Here is a 21,854-nt window from a genome sequence, read left to right as displayed (position 1 = left end):
CTTCCCTCTGCTCTCAGCCTTCCCAGCTTCTTCCAAGAACTAGGACAGTGCTTTAGTGCAGGACTTTACCATTTCAATAGGGAGCTGGAGGAAGGCCACATTCCCCTTTCTCCTACAATCATATGGGGTGTCAATGAACCTTGAAGAAGGCATGAACAAGAATTGTACTGGGACAAGATGGCCAGTTAATAGGAATCTAGGGCACAGAGAGGAGCAGCAGTCACCAACGCTCATCTTACAACACAGTCTTTATCACGTAAAAAAGAAAGCCCCCCACAAAGCAAGTTTCAACCTTTATCATTTGGTTTTTTTTTTTCCTCAATAGTTACAAGCAATCATTTGAACTATAGGTTAGGGAAGCATCCAGGCCAACCACCAGAGGACTTACGCTTGCCCAACAGGCTTTTAGATTACTTTGATAAAGGAAATCATTTCCAGCATTTTTTACCCTACAGAATTGTTGTCTACCATTCAAGTTTCTTCAGAGCCACAGTACATGGTTTTTAATTACAAAAAGACTGTTTCATACAACCATGAAACTGTATGGTCAACAAGCATGGGTTTGTGGATAAGTTTGGAAACCAACATTATAAAGGCAACTGCAAGCATTTAGGACAATTCAGGACTGAGGGACTAATTTCAATATGATTACCTGAACGGAAGCATGAGGCATCCCAAGAACCATTGTGGGTTTTTTTTTCCATGCGAGATGAGCAAGAAAGAGGCAAACAAAGGAAACTGAGTAATCTCAGTCCCTCTCCATAAATTCAAGAACAGTTAACAGAGAACTCCAAATATACAAGACAGTAGGTGCATTTGGAAGATGAACAAAGCAGCAGTTACTGTGAGAAAATGGGACACCAAGAATCTGTGAGGAAGAACACTAGCAACAAGTTAACATACCATCTGAGCAGTGAGACAACATATTATTCACAACAGGAGACAAGCTGTATTAGATCGACTTTATTACGTTATCAAAGTTTGACAATAAAATATTCAAAATCTATTGAATGCATTCATACACAAAAAGAGCATATAAAATGCTAGGTCTCAGAATATGTTCCATACAAAATACTGTTAAGTGTAGAGCAGCAAAGTCATTGCCAAACATTCCCTGAATTTAAGAGGGCCTTGAACACACTGTGCTCCAAGAACTACCTTAATACCAAACATTCCTTCCTTTGGTCTGCAAGTCCTTTGCAATTATTGCTAGTTATTGAAGCCTTCTGTTTTTAAACAGAATCACATAGTGACTCTGAACCTCTTCAGAAGTATTACAATGACAGCTGAAAGCTTCTTCAGCATTTTCTATACATTTTGTCAAAAATAAGAAACATTTGGTCCTCAAGACTATTTTTGGTTACTGAAATTATACTGGAAGAATAAAACCAAGTAAAAATTATGGAAAGAGAGAGACATGATCAATGTGGTAGGTATAACGAAGATAGGTCAGTAAATTCAAACATTTCAACTGCGCGGTGTGGCAAAGCACCTGAGTTACTCCTCTTAACAAAGTGCCACATTCTCCTCGCCTTAAAGATTTATTTCTTCAGTCCTCTCCCCACAAGAATCTAGAATGCTCAAGTGCACGTGGCTCTAGCAGGCCTGTAACAGTAATGCTAAACACTCTTGCCTCGTAGAGGAACATGCCATAGTGAGTAAGCACTTCTCAACATGCTGAGTGAAGTGGTTCAATTTCAACAACTAGAATAATGTAGTTTACTTGCTGTATTCACTTTTCAATGAGAGCTCCATCCTAACATGCAAGAAAATGAAAAAAAAAAAAAGCTGAAGATGATTTGTTACAAAAATCATAAGTAAGTTCTGGACATAAAACAGAACTATAGTCTGCAGAACCCATCACACCCAATCAAAGCCTCACCAGAAGCACTGCGCTTGCTCTAGCACAGTACTTAGAACTCAGATACCACATTCTTGCACAACATGGCTTTATATTGACAAACAACATAAAACCAAAAACAAAAGCCCTGAAAAACTGGCCACTTCATTTTACCAGGTTAACTAACACAAGTTTATTTAAAAGAGACACACTCTAGGGCTTGTCTACTAATGGAAAGCTGATTTACAAATCTTTAGGTTAAAAGATAGTCAGTTGATCTCAGAAACACAGTACTAGGCTGCCAAAATTAGAAAAGAATAAAAGAGATTTATTTTTTTCTTTTGGGGCACAAGATGTAATATTAAAAAAGTAGTAAACAAAAAAAGAATTAAAAAAAAAAGAAAGAGCATCTTTTGGAATCATGTATTTTGGAACTTCAAATCACAAAAAGCCCTGAAGCTAAACTCAGTATGGGACTGAAAATAACACCAATCAATAGGCAAGATCTAAATGAAGCTTAGAAAAATTCTCCACATCAAGTTAAAAACTGTTTACCTCATTTTTTTTTCAGCCCTTGGTGCCCATGTTGGTAGGCTGCAATACAGCTTCCAGCTTCACTCATTCCAGTGCTTATTAACAGGCATTCTACTTCAGCAAGAAATACAGATTGTGATAAGCTGTTTTCTGTGATTTCTTTCTGTTATAAACCAGTAATGTAGCAATTTATTCAAAAATCAGACCAGAGTCAGACCACAGGAAGAGCTCTGTCTTTGAGCAGTCTTGGAACACAAGCCTGAAGCTTATCCAGCTGACAGCCCTGCATAAAATAGGACACTTGGCTAAAGGGGTTTGGGGGGGTGGGAGGGGGTGGGGGGTTGTTGTTTTGTTTTTTTCATTTCGGTTACCAATTACAAATGGCTTGGGGCAACTCAGTACTTACTCTGAAAAAGTGTAGGCAATATTGCTGCTGAACTGTAGGTTCCTGGGCAACTGATAATAAGATAAACATTCTGTTATAAACATCAAGAATATGCGTCCTCTCCCTCAACAAAGGTAATAGGGCAAATGCAGGGGGAAAATGAAGCTACATAAGGAAGTTAAAACCTAGGAAGATATTTAGCTTATCCATGACCTAAGTTCAAGTTGTTCTGGATTTACAAGTAATTTCTGATTAAAACTTAAAGCCTTAAACCTACCTCCTTTGCCAAAACGTTTGCATTCTACAGTAACAAGAGTTCATTCCTGTCATTTCAATACATCTTATTGATACATTTAAAGACAGCAAACATTTTATGCATGCTACCAAAATAGTTACAAACTTTACTCTTTAGACAACTTCAGTTTCTTAAATAATGAATCCTCAAGAGTCCTGATGAGTTTCTGAAACTCTTAAAAACATTTTTCTTGGAGGACCTAGCATTTTGAAAGCATTCAAAGTTGTGTTTTCAGGAAACTAAGTGCAGTCTAACTGGGTGACTGGTTTTAAAGCAAGGAAAAGAGAATCTTCAAGTGAAACTATTTCTGCAACAGCACTTCTGTAATCAATGTTGTATATACGAGGGCCTTTAGGCTATCATTTCTGTGGCATTCAAAGTTGAATTTTTTTTTTTTAAACATTGAGTAAAACAATACTGTAGGAAATGAACAGAGTTGCACATTCAGCAATTTATAGAAACATTTAAGGAACAGCGTGTCCCAACTTCTTGAAACAGCAATAATGAAACTTGTAGTCTATGGGAAGTGAATTTTAGTCTTAAAATGTAAATTTTCTTTTCAGCTGAATGCAGTATTGTTCCAATTGCTACTTGGTCAGGAACTGGATCAGAGCTTAAGTATTTGACTGAGAAAAAGGTTTACACTTCATACTGTATTATGCTGGCTTCCATTCCCCACCCTATTTCAGGAAGTTCACTTTTCTTTTTGAATTAATGCCCACCATCCATTATCACCTCCAGTACAGGAGATAGTTTTTCACCCAGAAATGCAATTCTGCACCTGTATGGATTGTTTGCTAGTATTCAACTCAGTTAGCTTTAATTTATCTGCTACTCCACACAGCTATGGTTATTGCAAGCACCAAACACTGTTTAGCTTCTTTCCCTCATTGATAAATAAAGCACAAGGTGAGAATTCCTCAGACTGCAGACTGTAAGTAATCAGGTTCTAGAAATCGATGAGCGAACAATTTCTTCCTTTTTTAAAAAAAACCCAAGAAGGTATCTGATAAGCAGCTTCAAGTAATTCACACTTTTTTTTTCACCCCCAAAAGCTGTAACAAAAGAAAGCCTGGATATGACAAAGGTAGAACAGTACCAGGCAGACCTCTTTCTTATCTTACCTAGTAGATATGCACATTTACAAACTACAGTAGTGGGAACTGTGGATCAGAATATGCAAGACCCTTCAAAAAGTTTACTGTGTTTCCCAAATTAATATCATTCCCTTGTTTTATTGGCACCTGAAATTGCAATCCTTCCTATCCCTCCCACTCCAAACCCTGCAAAGACCACACAAAGGAACTCAGGTGTCTATGATTCTATGTAGTATGTGCAAGGGGCTGCACAATCTCCAAATGAAAGTCTGTAAGAATATTGGACACAACATCAGAGGCACCAAAACGCGTATTTGACCAAATTTGCAGAACGTGAAAATACCATGAAGCATCATTAACACAAATCAGAGACAAACAATCATTTAGGACACCAAACAACCTCAACAGAGCCTTTAAAAAAAAAAAAAAAACCAAAATAAATAATTCAAATATCTAAATACCAAGGGATTAAAAGGCATTTTCCCATATTTAAGGGAAGGCATCACAGGTGAGGAAAGTAACTGTCAACACAAGGTATCACAAATCAAAAAGCAGCTTTTTCACATAGGAGATAGTAGTATCATTGGATAGCATTTGAATATGCTCGTTTCCTGAAAGCTCAAATACCACCACTTCCTGTTTTTGCATGTCCACCCACTTTTGACATTGCAAGGCACTCTGTAAGTTTACTGTACCGTCCCCATCGCTGTAAATAATCTTGGGTTCTTTGTCAGGAAAGCTTTCATAATAGAAGGAATCGGGTGTTTCCACGCCAGTACCATAAAGACAGTGTATGCGCACACCAGGTGGTGTCATCTGGTAGACCAAGGGTTCAGTGTCTTGTCTCATGAGCCAGCCATCTTCAAAATTTATGTCCCTGTAGAACTTTCGGTAATCCCGAAGAGTGTAGTTAGCTGTAGGTGTGCTTACAAAGACCTTATCTGCAGGCCACGTGTAGTTGTAGGGGAGCATCCAATTTGTGGAAACTGCTGATCTCTGCTGGTCTCTAATCTTGAGTGAACTGATAACAGGGATCCTATTGTTGTCACCTTAAAAAAAAAAGTGGTATTTCATTATACACAGAACAAAGCGTGAATCTCAACCAGCAGCAGTTACTACCTCTCACAGTGATAACATGAATAAAAATATTATTCCCTTTGCTTACAGTGACAATTTGATAATTTTTTCCTCATTTATGATTGTCTGGATAATTAACTTCTGCAAACTCACTTATAATTTACAAATTTAAATACAAGTTGATGAATGGATGACTGACAAACCAAGAACACTGCTGCCTTTCCAATATGCTCCTTTTTAAAGAAGAAAATATTCCCTATGTTAGTGAAGTAGGAAATCATCTTTTATTAGGCATTATTTATACCATTTGCAAGTTTGGTCTTACATGTTCTTCTGGAAATGTGTTCTACAGCGATTCTGGTACCTAGATCATTTTTTTGCTGAAAGAACAAATAAATACTACTTCCTACACACATGTAAGAACTCATGAAGAGACTTTATATGCTTAACAAAATGTTTAGATTTTTATACATTCACATTTATTTTCATGGTGACTGATCAGACATATTTTTCCATTATCACAACGGCTAGCACTCCTCAATCCTTTTGTCAGCTGAACCTTGAATCAGATTTTCTATTATTAGGTCCAGGTGGTTACAGCATGCAGTGATGCAGGTCAACCACAACATAAAAATTGAAACACTGAAACCCAAACCGCTATTCCCGAAATAGCACAAAAGTGTATTTTTCATTTCCGTAAGGTGGCACTATTGCTTCAGCAAGGAGACCTAAAGCACGGTCTTCAATGCCATCTTTAGGAGGACTATATGGAAACATTGGTAGTATAACTCCAAAACAGATAAAAAGGAAACTTAAAAAAAAGAGCACAGCAAGAATCATAAAGGTCCTGAAAAATATGTTTGATATTATCGTGTGGTATAAATACTTAACTGTGCACACTCGCCACTAAGCTACTGAGTACTGCTTGGCAGTTTTCAGCAAAGAAAGCCCGAGTTCTGAATTGAGCAATGAATGGAATGTGTACAAAATTTATTTCCAGTAGAATAATCAAACACAGAACCTCACCATTCCAGCTTTCTCTTACACAACTGTTACAAAATGCTTATCAAATCCTTTTCTTTTCTCTGAAGTGCAGAAGTACTGTATGGCTAAGACCATGCTTAAGTCAGCAGGCACAACACTCACTGACATTATAGTGAACAACATATTAGGTTTAAGGAAGAAACTGCTAGCACCTCAAGCTGACAAAAAACCAACAAAACCCACTGCCACAGTGAACTTCGTGTCTTTGCTTGCTAGAGTGGGAAGAATATCCTCAATTTATCGGCACTGGAATTGTAATGATATAAGTAGTGATCCTGCAAAGCACATGAATAAGTAGCAGAAAGTATCACAGAAGATCCAGAGAAAAATAATTCCATCTGTATACTGTTTACCACTTTGATAACACAACTGTGGATTTGACATGAAGTTCCTAGCCATTATCATATTATAAACGGGAATGGGAACAGAAAGAATGCATTCATGGTTTGCCTTGTCTTTCCTGCAGCACCACAGTATTTTTCTTTAAAGCAATAATTCTTCTGCATACTAACACCCTGATAATGTCAATTTTCAAAACTCTTTATCAGACTAATGTAATCCAAGCGTTAATGCCTGATGGTGGTGGTTTACTACAGATATTTGCGCCAGAACTAGCCTAAAAATGTGCATTCTGATATGTTCTGCCCATTTAACTTTCCTACATGATTCTTAAATTTCTGGTCAAACATGGACTTTAATACAACAGACACACAGATTGAAGGATGACTACATTTTGGTAGAAATTCAGAACAAATTTAACTACTCATTATGTGTTTATATAGCTTGCCACTTTGGATGATATGTATTTTAAAGGATAAACAAGATATGAAGCACAAAAGTTTAATCCAACAGCATTCTGGGATTGTGGAATTTTGTATAATCCTGTGTCATTTTTTGAAGGTCTTATTAAAATTGCTCACTTCCTGCCATTTCTGTAGCATGCAAACTTGTCAGACAAAGCCTGTGGGAAAAGGGAAATAATTTTTTACAGTGCTATTGCAATAGATTTAACAATGCATAACTCAATATAAACATCCAATTTAAGTTTTCTAATTAGTAACTGAGCTGTGCGCTACTATTCAGCATCAAATGCCTTTGCTAAGCAAAGCATTCTGCGATCTGTCCATGCATGGCTGGCGCTTGCTGTGTGTTGTGCATTTTGATGAAGTCCAGTTTCTGATCTCGGCTTTGTTTAAGAAGATAGTGATTTCCAAAGCTAACAAGTCAGAAACAAGCTAAAAAAAAAAAAAAAAATCAAGCCACAAATATCATTAACTAAATGCCAAAACACATGAAATAATTGCAGTATCACATGATGGGGTGAGTGAACTTTTTCCATCAGCCATTTTCAGTTACTTAGTGAAATATGTTATGCTTTAGTAATTTTTTCTTGGTCTCAGGCATACCCACTATGCTAAACCCAAGTTCTCAAAGATTCATTTTCCTTATCTGTAGAGTTACAACTTTTGACAGGCATTTGTGCTATGGGCACCACTTCACCACCATGTCTACAAGTTTCCCTTAATGTTAACCTCAAGCAGCTGTGTGATCTTTAATCAAAGGAAACTACTGAATGCTCTGGAGTCATTAACTTTGCAATACTGAACAGAGAGCAATCACTCTGGAGGCAGAAGTGCCAGAAATAGAAGACACCAGGCCAAACAGCAGATGACAACAATCTGCTAAAAAAGAGGTTAGGAGAGGTCAAGAGGGGACACAGCTCCTGGTTAAGGGATATAAGAGACTTACACCACTCCCATGAACATAAAGAAGTTTGGTCACAAGGCTTGAAACATCAAGTTGCCATCACTTATGAAAAAGTTACTTTTAGCTTCATGGTAACTTAAACACTGATCCTCCAGTCTTACTGTTAACAGTCTAGTTAGTATCTTGCACTGCTAACAAAATACATTCCACACCCTCAAATTACCTACCTGAAGCCAGCACACGGAGAGTTTTAGCCACTCCTCCCCATGGAGCGCCTAATGACACATAATCCTTTATGTACTTGTCTTTCCAATCCTGAGTCTGATGGTTTAGGAAGTAGAGGGTGTACATATTACCCATACTGTGGGCAATTAAGACAACAGGACTTCCATACTGCTCATACATTAACTCAATCATCTTGCGAAGAGCCACAAAATAGTCTCCATTCTCATCTAAAGTAAACATACACAGGTTACACAGTTATAATTACCAATTGTGAATGCTGAACTTCAACACAAGTCTTTAAGAGGTTATTTTTTAGAACTGTCTGTGGAATTAATAATGCAGAACTTAGAAATTCCAGTATTAAGTGGGAGGGGTGGGTGGTTTCATAGGGATGTGGTTTGGTGGCATGGTTTTTTTGTTATTTTGTTTTTAAGCAGTCTTATGTAGTAAGTTTTTTAAAGCAAAAAAAGAAGCCACACCACAGAGCTTTCATCTGGGTCCAGGTGTATCCAGGCTCCAAGAACTAGTCAAAATTAAGGTTTGAAGTATAATTGTTCAGTTGGGATGGGAGAAGAAACCCAAAATATTTGCTGGCTGGGAGAGTCAAGATTTTGTTCAAGTAACAACATTATTTACTTGGTGCTTTTCGCCAGTCATAAGGTGCTCCTCTTACATCTTCATCACGTTTGTAGCCCCAATCTACTAAACTCTGCACCAGCATATAGAAGTAACTGCCTGTAGAAACCAGATAAGAGAGAAACAGAACAGTGAAAAGATTAGCATTAGAAGCAGTTGTCAGACACTATCATGAAAAAAATAAGTTCTGGAGGCCTTATCTCTGATACCATATATATAGACATTAAAACCATAGTCTTGGTCTTTGACAATCTAGAAAGCTGCATATTAAAGTGAGTTATGCTCACTCTCCCCCAAAAGTGAGAGAATACCATTATTAAAACCTCTTACTAGTTGGCTATCTTCTATCAAAGAAGTACGGCAGCAAAACATGGCATACACAGCACAGATAAATTTTCCTCACACAAATGTATCTTACCCTTGAACTGTAAAGGCTACACCTCAGAATGACTCCATTAGAGTCCTCGCTTTTGTTGCTTGCAGTTTAACTTCAGGTAGGGTATGTAATACATTCATAAAGGTTGGCCTGGACTTCACCAACATTCATTCTTTGAAATAAATGCTTACAGTGTACCCCAGGGTAAAATTCTGGAAACTGCCCCAAAACTATTTTTCTTTTTTTTTGGTAGTAGACTAAGACTTAAATGACTGAACATAATGCTTCAATAGCAAAGGGAATCGTTTGCAGACTGGCTATATATTGAAAGATGCTACATATTACGAGCTTTGACGCATAGGATGTAAGTATTACCACAATTAAATGCATCTAGTAACAGTTTGAAAAATTAAGTGTCAAAACATCCTATTGAATATCACAGTCATATTTAAGTTTTGTGCAGAACCTCACTCATTAGTCTTGAGCGCTTATCATATAGTCCCTGAAGCAAACATCAGCAATTTTAAATATGGCCCTGTTCTAGTTATAAGAGTCATCTGGTGAAGATCATTAAGTACATTACTGCCCTTCTGGGGATTGCTCCCTACAGAAAAGAAATCCGTGCTATGAAGCTTGTGAAGCTCAGTGCCTTACTGACTATTAAATTACTTAAGTCTTCAGCCACAGCTAACAACTCCACAAAAGCTTATCAGATGCAGTGTTTTCCAAAAGATGACTTCTACAGAAACACAAAACAAATCCCTGCAAACACATTAGTGTGGAAATCCTTTGCAGCGTAAATGTAATTAATTATTCTGACACTGACAAAAGACAGGGAACTACAGAGTGTGGTACTGTATCTCCCAAGCCCATTAAGTCATTCTTAAGGCCAAAAACCATCTTATTCAGAACTAAGCTGAAACGAAGTTTTATTTTGGTTTTGCTTGTCAAGCTTCAAACACAGAATTTTCTACTCAACTTTTCTCGTTTTTCAAAAGCATCTTCAAAGTGCCCACTCAAGTTTCATCCAGAGAACTTAAAATTTGGCACAAGACTGAATATCACAGAATCTTCTCGTCTCAATCTATCAGGCCAAACAACAGACAAAACAATACAATGCAATGAAAACACTTAAAGGCAGAGTGAGCCATGTGCTACCCTACTACATAAACAAACCAACCAATCTGATTTTCTACTTCTAAACAGAACTATAATTTGAAATCACATTTCAGTAGCTTGTCATATAAAGACACACTAGAAAAATTCCTACAAGTGACAAAGCACTTCAGACACAGCTTATACATACCGACACTCCTTTTACTTGGGTCAAGGAATTCCAAGGAAAATGTCTGCCCAAAACCTGGGACTCTGATATCCACTCCATCTGGTGGCTCTGTAGTCTTACTTGTTCGATTATATACCAGCCTGGGGCAAAAAAGAAAAAAGAGAGAGAAAAACATGAAGTGTGTCATATTACCACATGACAACTCTCAGCTACATTGGGTCTTACATTCTGCGTGCAGTAACAAGAACTTTAAGTGCTATTATCCAGAAGAAAAAAAAAAAAAAAAAAAAAAAAAAAAGTACTCTAATGGCTAAGAGGTTACACAATGCAAACAATTATTTTAATTAGTTTAGTGCTTTACATGCAAAATGTGAAGCTTATCTTCTCTATAAAACCGAGTATACAGAACTGTGGCTGAACTTCAGCTTTAGAATATAAGCTACTTTATATAGCTATATACCATTTCGCTTTGCATCAAGCCACATAATGGCAAAAACTTGCCAAGAATGTAAGAATGTGGCAGTAGAAGATAAAATACCTGTAAAATCAGATATCAGAAAAGTTTTCCTAGATGAAAATAATTCACTTCTGTTTAAATAGGACACCGATACTAGCATAAGGGAGTGCTTGGTATTTCTTGACTAGTAACAGTTGGTACCTCAGAGGTATTGAGTGTTTTGTAGCTATTTTTCAAATCAATTTCAGATATGAAGAATCTGGAGCATTGAGTCAGGGTTTGTTTTTTCTAATCATTATTATTGTTGTTGTTGTTGGGGCTTTGTTTGTTTGTTTTTAATACCATATGAATACAATTGCCATTTCTGAATGCAAGTTTTTACCCCTGGATGGAGTCTTAGAATCTGAACTGATACTCAAAACTTCACACACCAAAAACCTTTCTAACCTGTGAGATGTATAGCAAGACAAAGCAAAGGTAGAACTACAGAACAGCTTGGTACATTCACATAAAAGAGCAACATGCCAATACAATTTTTAAATTGCACAAGCTAAATATTTCTTGTTTTCATAGAGATATGATTTTTACAGGAACATTAATGAAGCAGATTGGACAATGAAGTAGGCTGGAAGCTTTAAATTAGGCACTGTTTAAAACTGAAATAATTGCGGAAAAAGAGTTCCACCCTGCCCTTGAAGGACCCCATGTGCCTCAGTTGCTCATGAGACTGCTCTCTAATGACACACGGCCAGCAAAATTGCAAGCACACATTCCTCCTGCCTGTCCCCTCTGTGCTGCCCAATGTCCTTCCTTCCCCCTTGCCTCATCAAAACTTAAATAACTCATCAAAAAAGCAGAAAATGTTCTGCTTTAGATAAGCCTATTGAAGTGTCTGGTAAGTACCCAAACCAACACTGGGTAACGGATAGGATAGAAAGTGGAAGAAACTAAGAGAACCTCTGCTTGTCGTCAGTGATGAACAGCTACATCAGATGCACGAGAGCCGCATCTTCTGACTCATCCCATTACTCTACCTAGCAGAATTCCAAGTCATTTCTCTCATTGCTTTTGAATCAGAAAAAGTTTAAGGTGGCCATTCTGTACAAAGCATGTCAGTCTAAGGAAAAGAGATAACCGCAGAGAGAAACATGTCTGGGCTTACCTGATATTATCAATCCAGCAGTCAATGATGACAGGCAGAAGCAACTCTAAATTCAGCCAAAGTGTAAAATAACTGTCTGTCTTCTTAGAGCAGAGATAGTGCACTACTGATGGCTTATCTAACTTTGCTTCCAACTGATTACCTAAGTCCCCCGGAACTGAAAGATATAAAAAAAGAAACACTTAAAGTGTGTAACAGTTTACATTATAATATACACATCTTAACACTGTAGCCCTCATATGCAGTATCACTGCATCCAGAGATACCATTAAGTTTTGGAACTGGATTAAAAAAGTATTACATAAGAACAGAGTACTACATGCACATTTTCCACAGAAATTATTTAGATTTTCAAAAATCATTAGCTGAGGAATGACCATGTAGAATAATTCTGGATCAAAAGTTCCTAACTTCAAAGAGCAGACTATATAGAACAGGTCACATTAGGCCACACATATGAAAAACAGATCCGTCTCAGACGTTATCAAAATTATCTGTGTGCAAATTATTTAAGTGCAACCTGAATCTTTCTGAAAGAATTTTTTCTTCACAGTATTACAACAGTACATGCAAGTCTTTCTGTTCTCTTTAAAGTTGCTTGCAAACTATCAATTTGACATAAAAAATATGAAAAGTAAAAGCAGCTCCATATATGGTTTTTATTTTCACTTCTTCACCATCAACCACACTTTTGCTACACAAGATTTAGTTGGCTAGCATAATAATACATAGTTTCATATCTTTTCCATTCACGTTTGGATGCAACAACACTTTTGATGTTCGCTTTTTTTTTTTGATGCATTACATCAGTAGTACTTGGAGGGAAGGGTCTTGGATTTGCACCTTCTCTGAACTGCACTGTTCTTAAGGCATATACTAAATGCCAATATTCCTTTGATAAAATTTTATTTTGCTTTATTTTAAACACTAGATGGAGACAGGAATATTATTTCTAAGTTAGAACTAAGCTTAAAAAAATGCTCTTACAGTTTTCAGCAGCAAGTTTACAGTGAAACTGCGTGCATTGTTATGTTTAATCATTTTTTCCTCAAGAAGCAGAAAGACAAAGATACTTCAGTAACTGAAAAGTTTCTCTGTATTAGAAAAATTTAGGAGTTAAGCACTTCTTAAGGGTTCCCCCCGCCCCTTTCAGCACACCTTTTTTGGGTATGCATAACTGTATCCTGTTTACTTGTCAATGTTTTAATTTTGAAATTTTTTACTACAGGCTTACCCGTACAGTTGCTTCCCCCCCTTCTGTAAATTATTTAATCTAAACAGTTTAAATTCTGTAGAACACATACTTAGCAATGGTTTAAAGAAAGAGATAATATCTTTTAGTGGAACACCTGACTTAACTCGAAAGCCAGATATGCTTTCAGAGAAACACTGCAGAACTGAAAAAGGACAGAACTTCAGACTAAATATAGACTTGGACAACCACACTCTTACAGACTTCAGCCACTGCAGGTTATCACCCACCACAGAAAATATACCTCAGGATTTCTTTATTAATTACCTCTACTTTCCCATCAGGCTTTTAGTGTTTTTATTTCTGCAGTCTTAAGTGAAACGTTAAAAGACCCAGTAGCTGACCACAGTTTATTTTAGGTCATATTTCAAGGACTCTGATATACTGGAAAGCATAGTAAGGGAGATTATAGTATTGCATCACACCCTAGAAAGAGTTTACTGAAGTTCAGTCTTGTAACCTCACAAAATGCTGTTTAGTTATTGCTTATAGAACTATAAGGCAACAGCTTGTTCCACCATCTTGTGCCTGTGCTGTATCAGTGCTCTTAATTAGAAAAGGAACAGAATGTAATTCTATTTATATCAATCACTCGCGGCTGGCCAGTTGCAGAAGCAAACCTGCCAAGGACAGAACAGGTTGATTTTGTTGTCAGTTTCAATGCAAAACAAAGTAGAAGAGTGACATTCTGTTCTGCCCTGGAATCTCATTTCCTTGGGTAAAAAATCAAGTTCTTCCAGCAAAGATACCTTTCAAAAACTTAAACAAACATCTGGAGTATCAGAGTTCTAAGAACTTGCTGAGGTTTCCAACCAGCACTCAAATAATCATAAGTACTCCTGCTCAGAGTAGGAAGACTCACAACTGAGAAATTTAAGATAATAATCAAGAGATATTTATCAACAAGAGTACTGAAAGCAGGAAACTGTAGAAAGTCTCACTTGGACTTAATGAACTGATCTTAGATCAACTGCAAGTTTAATTTGGTTGAGATATTTTCTTCTCATGCTTCTTGAGAATAGAGGCTGTGCTCCTGTGTCCAATTCAGAGCAGAAGCTGAGAAACATCACATAGTAATTTTTACCCAAGGGATGACAAGGAACAAGTTGAAGAGCGGTAATTTAATTCTAAACAAAAGAGAAGGGACAAGTTCCACCTGTGCCAAGATACAGTACTGCAGTTAAAAAATAAAGTCTTATGTACAGGTGTGATGCCTGTTTGTTTATAAAGCAGGGATTAACAACAAAAAAAATGGGTGTCTTCAGGTTTACATTTCCATACTAACAATGCAATTGCTTATCATAGAATGGTTTAGGTTGGAAGGGACCTTGAAGACCATCGAGTTCCAACCCCCCTGCCATAGGCAGGGACACCTCCCACTAGACCAGGTTGCCCAAGGCCACGTCCAGCCTGGCTTTGAACACCTCCAGGGATGGGGCCTCAGCAACCTCTCTGGGCAACCTGGGCCAGCGCCTTACCACCCTCTTAGTGAAAAACTTCTTCCTAATGTTCAATCTGAACCTACCCTCTTCCAGTTTAAAGCCATTCCCCCTCGTCCTATCACTACATGCTCTAGTAAAAAGTCCTTCCCCAGCTCTCCCGTAGGCCTAATTGATAATAATAATAATCATCATCACTAATTATAACAATACATACTGTTTATATATAATATTTATATATATTTCTATACTATAATCACTAATTGACAAATCGTGTTTTATTTTCTGAAGTACGTTCTGCAAGCTGAACAAGGTTCATGAAACTGTAGGGACCAAAATGCAAATTTTGATTTTTCAGATTATGGAAAGAAACATGCAAGATCTTCAGTCCTCACCCCTCATAATTTAAGTGTTAATGATTTACGCTTTGGCTGGAGAACTTCTTAGTGGCTTCTTGATAAGTAACAGGTTAAAAAAGATCACACTGAAGATTAATTCTGTAGGATAAAGACATACCATCCTGAATTTTCTGTGATGGAATTTGAAAGCAGTAGAGAAAACACATTTCCCTTTGCTTTCAGACCATACACATAAAGCATCTGTAGGCAAAGTAATTTTTCTCCTCATCCTCTCATCTACCAATATCTGTAGTTTCTAAGCCTTTTTGCTGGAAACATTATAGAAAGTTCTTGCTTTTTAAAACCTGCAGACTGAGCCCATAAATGTACAAAGTAACTGGCAAGTGAAGTTCTGCAAAGTATATCGGCACTAGTTAAAACTGGACACCCAAGAAAATATCTCAGGCAGTACCCTTGCTTCCCTAATTTGCAGTTGTGCAATACCTGTATTGACTTCTGAACTGTGACATTTGGAAATATGAGATTTCATATTCAGCAGAAAAAAGTACTTCCATCAGATTTGATGATTTATCAGTTCTAGCATATTATAATTTTTCACAAAGATGGTAATCCCAACAGAACTCTAATACATCAATGAGCCAAATTCTCTTCCAGTATTATAAGTATCCTTTGCTGGTCTGTTGGGTTTCTTTTGACTCAACTGCGCTGACAAAACTACATTTACAAATTTCATTTGAGAGTCTAAAAGAGGTTACAGACTTTTCCAAGTCTGGGAACTACAGTAACTAGCTTTAGGATACACTGATACTTCTGCCTGTCACTATCCTTCAGTCTGAATGACCAATTCACAGCTTCCTGTAAAAGACAATAAGCAGCAAATTGCACCCTGGAAAGTGACTGGCCTTAATACCATTCAGGAAACAATGAGAAAAGAACATTCAACAAAAGCCATGAACAGGGGTATTTTAAATTTCATTTGGAAAAAAGAAAAGATAGTACCTACATAATATCGGGGGGGGGGGGGGGGGGGGGGGGTAGGGGGTGAGGGGGGTGGCTATTATTTGTGTGGCAAAGAGGCAATCAGCTGGTAATTTTTTTACTAGTTTTATTTTAAATGCAAATACCTTTGGATATATACCAACTATCATGGTTTTTACTGGCATAATTTCCTCAAATAACCATTCTTTTTTTGGTTCTATAAATCAGCCTTCCTTCAAAATGAACCAAGTTTTCCGGGAAATTAATTTTAAACTCTGACCACAGTTCTCCAAGGAGAATGTCTCAAAGTATCTCTAGACTCAATCATAGACTGCCACAGAAAAGGCTTGTGTTTAAAATTAGGAACAAGAAAGCAAACACCATCTCACATGATACTCCTAGATACCTCAGATCACATGAGGCATAAACATTTAAATCACTCCTGACATCTAGCCAGCTGACCATACAAACACGCATGCCTCAATTAGCAGTCAGCAGGAATTCACAGACAAACCTCTTTTGCATGTAAATCAATTATTAACAAACTTCATTTAGGTGTCCTTCTAGAAAACTTTAGCCAAGTACCTAACAAGTTGTTTGCAGAAGGTATCAGAACATTGATATAGTAATTGTGTTGAGTCAGCTGTAAAAGGTAAAGAGTTCAGTGAATCCGCCGCTGATCTTATAAGGACAGGTTATCAGCTCCCAAAATTGATAAGACATGAGATAGTACGCAGTGATTATTGATGGACTATATGAGAAAATGAAGGAGGATGAACAGCCACAAAATAAATGAACTTATTACAAGCATTAGGAGACAAGCATGTTGAATATATAACCAAACTGATAAGAGAAGTGCAAAAATATTATAATTGCATGTAAACGTGAAGCAGATATCCAGAAGCACTTGCAGAGAATATATATATATATGTAATAGATATCGTCAGTAGAGCAGAGGATATTTTCCTGTATGAATAAATTGTCCTGGCTGAATAGGAAATTCTTAGAAAAGGCATAAAAGCACTCAGTATCTTAAGTAGTTCGCCTTTCCCAAAAAACACTTGAGAGGAACTCCAAGAAAATCACCTTACATTTTAATGAGCATTGTGTCTTTGATATCAAGCCATCAGACAGGACTCGGGAAGTAAGATTTTTGACTTTTACCTTGTGTTCCTTCTTTAGTGCCACTATAATACCAATACGTTTTGATGCTTTGTTATTTAAATCTCAGGGAAAATTGAGCAGTTGCATTGCAGTATTTTGCTGTCAGTTAACTACCCATGTCAGTCTGGTCCCTGGTCTTGCTCCCTTGGTATGTACAAACATGATCTTCAGGCATAGTAGCTCCTGCTACTAAGGCACCATTTGATGATGCTCAGCCCAGCTTAAAAAATAACCTAATCCAAATGGAGTGGTGCCACTCTCCACATTTTTTGTGCCAGCTCTTCCATTAAGGTAATTCAACTCCAAAATTAATCACTTATTTCTCAACAGGTTCGTTTTCTCACGCTTTAGCAAGATAAATGACTCCACAAAGTGGCCAATAAGCAGGCACAAGGAAAGCTGGGAGAGCACTAATGAGCTGGTAGATTGGCCTAGCTGTTTCACAGGACCACACTTCACCTCAGCCAGTTAGGGGGCTCTACAAATCTGAGATCCATTGCCATAACTACATCCAACAGTTACAAGGTTGTATTCAGATTTGCAGTTCCTAGAAGCAGTATTTGTTAGTTCCTGGGGAGCAGAACAACTTTACCCATATGTAAGCAACATCCCATATTTGCAAGCTACTGCTCTACTTCCTCCTCCGTTACTTGGGTAAGCACAGGTTGCAACTGCAAGTAGGATTATTACACCAAAAAATTTGAGAGCAAGTTACACTGTGTCTTGTGACCATCGCTGGTCTAAAACATTTATGAAGTGATCATTATGTTGACAACATTCCTTTAAACAACATTCTTTCTTTATTCCTTAAGATCAGGTGGCCAACTTGCCTTGCACAGAACACCACCAAACTTGCTAACTTCCCTTCCTGCTTAAGGGTTTTAACTTCCAAACAGACCAAGAGTGAATACTTAGATCACAAGACCATATTTACTAAAAGATAAAAACATATTTAAAAACTGAACACATATGAGGAATTAAGGGTCTAGATACCAGCCTGACAGATCAGGAGGATCGACTCTGTATCCCCCCCTTTTGTACAGGCTTGTATAGCCCTGTATAACACAGCCTTGCATACACCTCTCAGTCTCCCTTTGCAATTTTGGTTCCAGTGCAATGTGTGTTTTTCTCCTGTCTACCAAACACCTGTGCTAAGACAACACTTAGAACGCCTCCCTAAACCCTTCTACCATCCTCATAACAGTAATTCCTAAAAAGCTTATCTTAACACATTGCATACGCAAGAAGGGTGAAGAAAAGGTCATGAAAAGTTAACTAGAATCAAGATGAGAACATTTCATACAGAACCAGTGAGTGACCGACAGTCACTCCTTCCTCTCCTTTATTTGTTTGACCTTCGCTGCCCATGTCATGTCTAATGGAAGCTAAGCTCTTAGTACAGGTGTTTTTACGACAAATCATTTCTATACATCAAAAAAATGGTATTTTACAACAGTAAGTTATAGCAAATCACTCCGTAAGAGCACCTACTTTCTCAAACATACAAACCCGGAAAAATTATGTTAAAATCCATTGAATGTTCACTTTCTGGACAGGCTAGGACTGGGCAGCAGAACACAGCAAGTTTTAAAATGCAGGCACTGACTGGAATAGTAAGAGATGCAAGTTCTGTAGTGTTTGATGAAAATACACTCTAACAGCAAGAAAACCTGTTTTTTAAACCACTCGCTGATGAATGTGCACTCAGCCATGCAGTATTTACCAGAAATAGGAAAACAAAATGTAGGTCAGCCAGGGGTTTTAAAAGCATCCTTGTGGTACGTATATACTTACAGTGGATCCATCAGTAGTAACTCCATGCTTCTATAATCACTATCCCTTTATCCCAGTTGCTTTTAAATCTTCTTTGATTCCTTCATAGCTAGAGTTAAATATTAGATCAGCAACTAAAACACTCTCACCTTTGTCATCAAGAAGCTTGCACTGGAATAAGTGCCAAAGCTTATTGCCCAGCAGTACGGAGTGGACAGACGAGGCAAGAGATTGCTTCTAACCTTCACAGGCAGAACTCAAAGATCTTTTGTTCGCATTTTAACTCCAGCCTCTTAGGACAGCCTTTTGTGGTTTTTTCTTCCAAATCTACATCCTCGCAGTTAGTTCAGCCATCTATTAAGAACTGTGAATTTATACATGGTGGACCAGAGATACACAGCATCTTTTAAAAAGTTGTTTAGCGTTTACCCTTTTATATCAGAAGTTTGTAAGAGTTGTAATAAAGTCAACAGCAGACCCTAAATTATTGTAAATAAGTGGAGCTGAATCACATGCCAGTGATTATCGTTTTCCCAGTATTTTTCCCATCTTCTTACTTTTTCTTCCATGTTTACGATCAAGGTTAATTGCATAATAACACACAGCATACTGAATACATTCACTGGACTGACTACTGACATTAGGATCACCAAAAGCAGTTAACCTATTGGAATGCTTAAGAATTACAATTTCAGTAGACAAGTTATTAAAACATTTAAGATTTATTCATTATTCTTCTTAGCAATGGATACAAAAAGCATCTAACAAATATTACTTAGTAACTGTGATATGAATACTCTCTATGTATTTGACACAAACTATTTTGTGTTAATAGGTAAAACCACAGACCAGTAATCAATATTCGTTTCTAGGTTTGCTAATAAGCCTGTTTATTTTTAAAGTACTCGCAGTTTGACTGCTCCAACACCCCAGCACTCCTTTTTCCACATCCAATTCCAACCTCTTTTACACAAGGTTCGTGTAGAGTCAAAACTTGAGAAGCGAGGGTCTGGTTTTAGTTAACGAGCTAATTCAGTCGAGCCCTGTTCTCCCTGTCCCCACCGAGCAGCACAGGCAACCCCGGATTGTCAGCATGTCTGTGCCCGCCCGCCCGCCTCCCCCCCCGCCCTCGACCCGGGCCTGCGTTCGTAGCTCTTGCGGCCGGGGCAGAGTTACGGAGAAGATGCTCCGTGCCCGGCGCCGGCGCCCCCCGCAGCAACCGGGGCGCTCAGCCAAACACCCGGGAGACTGCGGGCAGCGCCCGGGGGGGGACCTCTGCCCGCCCCGGGCCTCTCGCCGCCTCCCTACCGGGGAAGGAGGTAGGGAACGACAGCAGAGACAGCCGGCACCACCAGGTTCCCGACGCCAGACGCATGCACCGCCGCGACGGCCGTGTCCTCCCGCCGCTCCCCGGGCTCTTACCCAGCACCACGGGCGGCCCCACGGGCCGGCGGCGCAGCAGGCAGCCACCGCCGGGGCAGAGCAGCAGCAGGAGAAGGAGGCGGAGGAGGGAGCTCCCTCCCCGGCGCGGGAGAAGCCTAGCGCCGGCCGGCGGGACCATCGCCCCAGCGCATAACCCCGGGGCCGGGAACCAGGAGTCGCCGCCAACACAGCGCCAGACGCGTCGCTCCGCCGGGGCCGCCGCCACCGGAGTGCGGCCCCGCTGCCCGGCCCGGCCACAAAAGGACCCGCCCCGCCCCGCCCCGCCCCGCCCTCGCAGGCGTCACCAGTCGATTGCGGAGAGCGCGAGCCGCCGCGCGGCTTCGCCTCAGTCCATCTCGGCGGGAGCGGGCGCTCCCCTCAGCAGCCTCCGCCGCCCCTGCCCCTGCTCGGCGCCCAGCCCTGCAGAAGCCTCCCTAAATCTGGCGGTACCCCCCTGCCTTTCGGAGGCCCCTGGCTGCCGCAGCCCCGGCCCCGGCCCCGGCCCCGGCCCGGCCGGTGTGAGGCGGAACGGAGTGGTACGGCACCCCGCAGGCCCGGGCTGAGGCCTGGGGTGGCGGCTGGCAGTAGGCGGTCAGGGAGGGAAACCTGCGGGACGAGCGCTCACATCCACAGCTGTGCGATCGGGATGATTTTTTTCTGCAAGTGAAGTAAGGGGCAAGCCTATTTGAGTGTAAAAATAGGTAGCGCGTAAGGGGGGTGGTGAGACTGGTTTAAGGAAAAACAAAAACACTTAGCAGAGCTGGGAATTTTAGTATTACACGGTCAAGGGACTGGGCATCCGATATAAAAGTTTATGGGCGTAGCTGTGCTTCAGGCACCGCCTGGCTAATGGGACAGCTAATTGGTACAGAGTATCATTGAAGTCAGGCATTTGGCAATACTAAACAAAATTCATTAGGCCTTTATACATGTAACAAGAACAGGTAAGTTTGTAATTATAGTAATTTAAAACTAGAAGGGATACAAGCCCTTGTGCTTCGGCAGTACCAGTTAGTAGGAGTTATGTGCTCAGTTTGAAGTATACGTCGTTTGGTGGGTGTCTGGTTGTGGAGGGGGAGGAAGAATGGTACCCACAGAAGCAGAAACTAAGTGGAGAAAAAAGTGGTACTTGGAACCAGTGTATTTTATCTCATGATCAGTCATGATTGTGCTGATGGGCAAGACAAGGTTTCCTTGGTTCACTTATATATCTACGCTGTGGACACAACGCTTTCTGAGCCAGGCGTTATCAGTTCACGCTCAGCGTAAAGCTATTTCTGAAAAGGTTACTTTGCAACAAGGGCAATACAGTGTCTTCACAGCTTCCTACATCCCTCACTGCGTCTA

At 39.4% G+C, this 21,854-nt stretch overlaps 1 protein-coding gene across 1 annotated transcript; it reads right to left on the bottom strand.

Moving 5' to 3' along the window:
• Positions 1-948: 948 nt before the first annotated feature.
• PLA2G15 (phospholipase A2 group XV) lies at positions 949-20,723 on the bottom strand. Its single transcript, XM_082489583.1, has 6 exons — positions 20,508-20,723; positions 12,121-12,277; positions 10,523-10,641; positions 8,841-8,939; positions 8,207-8,431; positions 949-5,200 (listed from the first exon to the last, which is right to left on the bottom strand). Exons 1-6 carry the CDS (start codon positions 20,644-20,646, stop codon positions 4,689-4,691), a joined length of 1,251 nt encoding a protein of 416 aa, XP_082345709.1. The 5' UTR covers positions 20,647-20,723; the 3' UTR covers positions 949-4,688.
• Between the last annotated feature and the right edge of the window lie 1,131 nt (positions 20,724-21,854).

This window comes from Vanellus vanellus (assembly GCF_965231255.1).
Source record: "Vanellus vanellus genome assembly, chromosome: 12".
Lineage (NCBI taxonomy): Eukaryota > Metazoa > Chordata > Aves > Charadriiformes > Charadriidae > Vanellus > Vanellus vanellus.
Note: the sequence above shows the minus strand (reverse complement) of the source record. Positions and strands in the feature narration are given on the sequence as shown.

Excerpts from the sequence above, each read along its gene's own strand:
- PLA2G15 (XM_082489583.1), bottom strand. The coding sequence starts at position 20,646 with ATGGTCCCGCCGGCCGGCGCTAGGCTTCTCCCGCGCCGGGGAGGGAGC. Across the intron at positions 10,642-12,120 it reads TGCTGGATTGATAATATCAG|GCTGGTATATAATCGAACAA; the intron begins GTAAGCCCAGAC and ends TTTTTGCCCCAG. Across the intron at positions 5,201-8,206 it reads TCTCCGTGTGCTGGCTTCAG|GTGACAACAATAGGATCCCT; the intron begins GTAGGTAATTTG and ends TTTTTTTTTAAG.